This window comes from Equus asinus, chromosome 8, assembly GCF_041296235.1.
Source record: "Equus asinus isolate D_3611 breed Donkey chromosome 8, EquAss-T2T_v2, whole genome shotgun sequence".
NCBI classification, from domain to species: Eukaryota; Metazoa; Chordata; class Mammalia; order Perissodactyla; family Equidae; genus Equus; species Equus asinus.
Window position 1 is genome coordinate 28,420,739 of NC_091797.1, and position 7,090 is coordinate 28,427,828.

The 7,090-nt window shown below is 40.8% G+C and overlaps 1 protein-coding gene across 1 annotated transcript in view; it reads left to right on the top strand.

Moving 5' to 3' along the window:
* Positions 1-6,599, top strand: part of SLC26A8 (solute carrier family 26 member 8) — a 67,436-nt gene extending 60,837 nt beyond the window's left edge. Inside the window, exons 18-20 of the mRNA XM_014830922.3 lie at positions 170-224; positions 324-508; positions 5,782-6,599. Coding sequence (XP_014686408.1) covers positions 170-224; positions 324-508; positions 5,782-6,237 — 696 coding nt within the window. The 3' untranslated portion in view covers positions 6,238-6,599. The remainder of the gene's footprint in view (positions 1-169; positions 225-323; positions 509-5,781) is intronic.
* The last annotated feature ends 491 nt before the right edge of the window (positions 6,600-7,090 follow it).

The following is a 7,090-nucleotide window of genomic DNA, read 5'->3' on the forward strand; positions in this document are numbered from 1 at the left end:
GCATACAGAAGTCCACTCATCAAATGTTTATAGAGCTGAAAAGAAATGCAAAGGTACATATACCCCAGAAAAGTGAATGGCCGAAGGGGTTCTAATACTCAGCTAATTAGAAGACCCTTTCCTGGTGGGTATGAAGATCTCTTAACACTGATTTACTCTTTCTCCGCAGATGTGCAATGCTTTCCAAAACGCCTACATTTTGGTGCTCATAGCAGGGTGTCACTGTGAGTACCCTTCACCCTAGGAGAGGGCTATGTTTTGCACCCTGGGGGCTCTCCTCCCTAGGTGTCTTACCCTGTGTGTGTTCTGGGTTTGGTTTGTAGCTTCTGTTGTCAGGGCATTTGAGAGGAATGATTTCTTTGACGCTGGCATCACCAAGGCCCAGCTGTTTCTCACCGTCCACGACGCTGTGCTGTTTGCCCTGCCAAGGAGCTTTCCAGAGTCCTCCGAGTTAAGCATGGATGAGTCTGAGACAGTGATACAGGAAACCTACTCAGAAACAGACAAGGTTGGATGATGTGAGGCATCAGGGTTGGGGGTCAGGGGAGGGGTGCGGGGTGGCGGGGGTGGAGACACCCAATCAGATAGAGATGAGCAACATCTAGGAAAGGTTTTTGAGTATGGCTGTGCCAGACTTTGAGATGTTGAAATGCTCCCTTACTGGTTGGTAAATAGCAGTGGACCTGAGTCCCAGGTTCCCCCACTGCTACGGCATCTGGACCATCCAGGACCCTCTCCCAACTGAAGCGAGGGTTCCCCAACCCAGCAGAGGCCTCAAGGATCCTTTTACAGCAACCATGGTTAATACCAGTCCCATGCCAACTACTAAATATTTTAAATATCTTCCCTAGCTATACCTTTAGAATCCACTCACACCCTACACCTTGGGATGAATAATAAATCTGATGAACTAGTAAAAGTCTGCCAGTCTAACACTTTGGCTATTATTTACATTGTGAGTAATAGGAAATATACTCAGCCTGACCAAATACAAAGGGGAATGATAGAGAAGCCAGAATTTTTAGCCATTTACTAATAGTAAGCAAAGACCTGGGCCTACTTCAGGGTGTTCAGTCAGTCTCTATGCAGGTGAAATGTTTCCCACCAAAAAGGAAATTAAAACACAGATGGGCACCAAAATATTATCTACTGACTGGAAATTATTTTTTAATTAAACCCCTGATTCTTTGACTTACTACATTTCAACCATGTTTGAATTTTTTATGACAAGAAAAGTATTCCCAGAGTAATGTGTTTTTAAAAACTTTAAGAAGTAAAAAATACCCAAGCTTGTAAAATATGGTCTTTTTCTATCTCTTTTTTTTTTTTAACTTTTTGTTGAGATTATGATAGTTTTCAACCTTGTGAAATTTCAGTTGTACATTATTGTTAGTCGTGTTGTAGGTGCACCACTTCACCCTTTGTGCCCTCCCCCCAACCCCTTTTCCCTTGGGAACCACCAATCAGTTCTCTTTGTCTCTCTGTTTAACTTTCACCTATGAGTGGAGTCATACAGATTTCGTCTTTCTCCACCTGGTTTATTTCACTTAACATAATACCTTCAAGGTCCATCCATGTTGTTGTGAATGGGACGATTTTATCTTTTTTAATGGCTGAGTAGTATTCCATTATATATATATATACCATATCTTATTTATCCAATCATCAGTTGATGGGCTTTTAGGTTGCTTCCACGTCTTGGCTATTGTAAATAATGCTGCGATGAACATAGGGGTGCATGGGACTTCTGGAATTGCTGATTTCAAGTTCTTTGGATAGATACCCAGTAGTGGGATGGCTGGGTCATAAGGTATTTCTATTTTTAATTTTTGGAGAATCTTTCTATCTCTTTTTTTAACTAACATATTACCAAGTTTTTCCCTTGCTTTGTTGAGAGTTCTCACATGTTATGTGCCTCTGCCTATCCAGAACAACTTTTTCCTCAATAGCTAATTTGAACATATTTTCTCTATTCTGCTCTATCGTCCACTCCCATTTATAAAAGCATAGAGTCACAAAACCTTTAAACTGGAAGAAACCTCCGAGCTTCTTAGATCCATCCCCACCTGGAGCAAGAATTCTCTTGTCAACATCTCTGACCAGAGGTCCTCCTACTTATGCTTGGAGACTTCCAGTGGTTCTCAAACTTTAGTATGCATCAGAATCACCAAATTATGCTGTTGAAACACAGACTTCTGGGCCCCTCTGGGCCCCAATCCCCTGCATTTCTGATTCAGTGGGTCTGGGTTGGGGCCTGAGAACTTGCATTGCTAACAAGTTACCAGGTAATGTTGATGCTACTGGTACAGGAACCATACTTTTAGGTTCAGCATGCATCCTTCACTATCAAAGTCTAATGTGCCCGGTAATCTTTGGGTGTGTGCCAGACATTGTATTTGGAAAATATTTATAGAAATAACTTGAGACCCAGGATGATATTTTTCTTCCGGACAGAATTTGATTGTTTTGCCAGTCGCAATATAGGGTCACTTTGATCTGATTTCAGGACTTGAGGTCCTCTAGGCCATCCAGTTAACCCAAAGCCCAGATGCAGTCTATGGGAAGGGTTACCATAGCCCCTCCTTTGGCAGACCCTGGAATCCAATTTTGGCAACCTAAGCCCTTAAGGTTGTCAAAAGCACTGCTCAGCTTATATGTGCCACTTCTGGATCATCAAATACCCTCTACAGAAGTGGCCCCAAATGCCAGACTCACCTCTCTAGATTTCTACTTTTTGCCAAATCTTGGCCTGGTAGTTCTTCACAATTTTGTTAGATTTATGATTCCTCCAAGCAGAAATTTTAAAATATTTTACCCCGCTCTCCTAGTGGTCCTCAGCAGGAGGGTTGGTCTGAATTGTGTAGTCTGCCTTTACTATAAGTGGAAGTTTCTCTATTTGATTTATAATTATGACACACTTGACATATTTGCTTTTATGTATTACGTAGTCTTTCCTATATTAATCTTTCTTTTTCTTATTTTCCATTTGGTCTTTGTTTAGAATGTCATTCTCACTTAGGAAATAAATAAATACTAATTTATATCTTCTTCTAGATTTTTATTATTTTTTTTAATATATTATACTCTTTTCTTTTTTTTAAAGGTTGGCACCTGAGCTAACAACTGTTGCCAATCTTTGTTTTTTTAATTGCTTTTTTCTCCCAAATCTCCCCAGTACATAGTTGTATATTTTAGTTGTGGGTCCTTCCAGTTGTGGCATGTGGGACACCGCCTCAGCGTGGCTTGACAAGCGGTGCCATGTCCACGCCCAGGATCCAAATCGGTGAAACCCTGGGCCACCGAAGCGGAGTATGCGAACTTAACCACTCAGCCATGGGGCTGGCCCCTATTATACTCTTTAATCTAGTTAGAATGTACTTCAGTGTACAGTGTTGACGAGTAATCTTTATTTTTTATCTATATAGCTAACCATCTGAGCTATCCCATCTATTGAATAAGCCTCCCTTCCTCCACTGATTTGAGATGCTGTTTTCACAAAATATTATATTCCTATGAAAACTAAAGTCTACTTCTTGCTTAGTTTTTGGTTTCATTGTTCTGAGTGACTTTAGTATCACACTGTTTTAATTACTACTACTTTATAATACCTTTTAACACTAGTTAAGATGTCCTGTGTCATCAGTGCTCTATTTCAAAATTTGCTAAGTCATTCTCAACAATTTACTCTACCAAACAAACTTTTGAATCTTTCATCATCACCTCCGCCCAAAAGCACCTGTTGGAATTCTCATTAGAATAGGATTGAAAATAGACAATAATGTGAGAGTTGATATCTTTACAGTGTTTGTTCTTCCTATCCAGGAACATGGGCCGTCTCTACATTTAGTCAGTCTTTTAATTTTATTTATTTATTCATCTATTACATTAAATCTTTGCATTTAATCCTTGTTGCATTAAACTGATTCCACAGCTCATGGTGTCAATCACGATGCCTGTATTTCCTCCATTGCAGAGGATATTTCTGACCCAGTCATTTCATTTATCTTTTCTTTCTACGTTCTTGTAGATTCTTAATATGATATTCAGACTTTTTAAATGTTGCTTTCATAGTAGGGTTTTGTGACTTTCTTCATGTAGACAAATCCTAGATACTTTATGCTTTATGTTTTACATTTGCATTGCTTTTTAAAATGAATCTTCTTTTTCATTATATTTTCTAACTGGCAATTGCTAGCATATAGAAGACCTATTGATTTTTATTTAATTATTTGGCCACCTTTGTGAATTCTTTTACTAGTCATAAGAAGTTTTATTGTTAATTCTCTTGAGTTTTCTAGGTAGAAAAATATTTTCTACAAATAATATAAATCTCTTATTTTTCAATTGTTAGAATTCTTATTTCAGTATCATATATTATGGCATTAGCTAGACCTCCCAGAACAATTTAAGTAACAGTGGTGAGTCTTGTCTTACTCCTGAATTTAATGAGAAAAGCTTCTTATGTATCTCCATTAAGACTAGTGGTGACAGTTGGCTTAAGACAGACATTATATTTACTATGTTTTTTAAAAGTATTTTCCTAGTTTATTAACATCCTTATCAGGACTTATATTAAGACTTGATATTGAGTATGTCAATTTTTTTTCTAGCATTTAAGCTAGGGAAGACTAGGAGAGGAGCAAGTTCTATTTCAGATGTATTAAATTCAAGATGCCTATTAAACATCCAAGTGCAGATGTCAAGAATGGAAGTGGATATACGAACCAGCAGATCGGGGAAGGGTTATAACCAAAAAGTCATTGGCACATAGATGGTAATGAAAATTATGGGACTAATTGCCTATGGGGGGAGTGTAGATGGAGAAGAGAAGGGTCCCAGGATCAAACCATGGGGCAAGTCAACATTTAGAAGCCCAGAAGAAGTTCAGGAGACAACAAAGAGACCAGGAAGGAAGGAGGAAAAGCAAGAGAGTGTCATATGGTGGAAGAGAAGACAATGTTTCAGGAAAGGCCAAAGTTGTTGATTCTGCGGAATGCTGCTGTAAGGCTGATTCACCAAGCCTGCGGGGCATCTGCCGAGTGACAGGCTCAGTGCTTGGTACTGAGGAGATCAAGAACCAGGCACTGCCTTACCGCAAGGAGCTTAGAGTCTAAAGGGGAGATAGATTTGTAAATAAATAAGGCACTACATTAGTGGCACTATGATAGAGGTGTGAATGAGGTACAGTTGGGACACAAAGGAAGCTAAGATTCTGGGTGGTCATCTTTGATCTGAATCTGGAATAAGGAATAAGTGTATGTGGCCAAGATGGAGAAGGACAAGGCAGGCACAGGGAGTAGCATGAGCAAAGGTAAATAGTCAAACATCTTTGGTTAATTTTATGGCTAGAGCAAAGGGTGGGGACTACAGATGGAGATAAAGCTAAAGAAGATGGCAAGAGGCCAGGCCATGAGGGCCTTCCATGCCCTGCCAAGGATTACATTGGGGGTTGGAAAGACAAGTAAGATCAAGAAGAAAAGATGTTTCAGAATGCTGCCAAGACCACTGCTGTTTAAATGGTAGACCATGAAATCCAGGCTAGCTAGAAAAGCCAGAGAAATCAGAAGTTATGGATTGATCAAGCCTGAAGAATAGTGAGTAACTGAGGAATCAGAGGGTGTAAAGAAGATAAAAAGCAGATTTAGGCCAGAAATATTTTCTACTTTGCCAGGAACTCATGATTTCTGGTACCTTAACTCCTGTTATATTCTGAAACTCCTTGACTGTTCAAGAGGTAAATTTTATTGGAAATTTTAACCCATCTAATTGCATGTATTTCAGAATGGAGACTCAAGACATAAATTGAGCAACAATCTTCTAGAAATCCCCAAAAAGATGGGTACAGCCTTCACCGCAAAGCAGGAGCCAACACCAGAGGAGGACTCAGACCTAGACATGGAGCTGGAGCCCACACCAGAGTCAGAACGAGAGACTGGACTAGATCTAGAGTTGAACCTTGATCGTGAGTTGGAGCCCGAGTCAGAGCTGGAGCCTGAATCTGAGCTGCAGCCAGAGCTGGAGCCGGAGCCTGAGCTGGAGCCAGAGCTGGAGCCCATGCCCGAGCACAAATTCAGATCAAGGGTTCAGACTTACCCTCGGCAGCAGTACTGGCCTCTGTATGAGTCTTTGCCTCCCGACTCCCCAACTCAGACTCAGCCTAGTCAGCGGACAGTGGACAGGAGACGTCACTATATGAATTCATATTCACCCCAGGGCCATGACACTGAGGATCCCTAGGAGATGAACTGGGAATAAGGGGTCAAACTCCCCAGGCAAATATTCCCCACCCAAATGAGGTCACTTGGTCAGGAGATCTAGACTAGTTACAATCCAGCAGTACTCGCTTTGGGACTCATCCACTGGCTGGCCTTCCTCCTTGCTCAGCCCTGGGATCTCACTCCCAAATCACAATCCTAAACACCAAGAGTTATCTCTGAATTCCCTATCCAGGTTCACCTCATTGCACCTTCAGGAGGTATTCTAGTGAAGGATTTCCTTCTCTCTCCACACCTCTGGGTTTTCTGTCAGACCATCTCTAACTTACTCCTCTCATCTCTGTTCCCCTTCCTCCAAAGAGATGAAGTTCAAATAAAATATATGACTCTAGTTACATTTGGACACTCCCTGCATCTTCTTCCCTTCTCTGTATTCGTATGCCTAAGGAAATGTTGGGAGGGAGAAATTCCAGAAGTTGGTGTACATGGTGCAGAAGAGATAAGCAAGGAAAAGAAAAACTGGGGGTGAAAATTTGCATTTTACATGCAAGGTATCTTCACTATACTGATGGTGGAAATGGAGGAAATAGGCAGGTTAAGCTAAGCCAGCCTATGAGGCTGGTAGTACAAAGAACAGTTGGGCTGAAAGCACTTTTGTCACCACCCCGAGGTCAGGATCTTATCTTGCCATTGTTTCAGAAGGCCAATCAGCTGCACCAACTGATGAGAATGTTAGCTCTATAGAACGCTCCCTGGTCTTCAGCTTCACATTCACCATTGCTTCTTTCTTACAAGTTTTTAAGATACAGACAATCTAAAACTGTACTCTCGGTGGACCAAATTTAGTTAAAATCTGGGAGAGACACAAACCACTT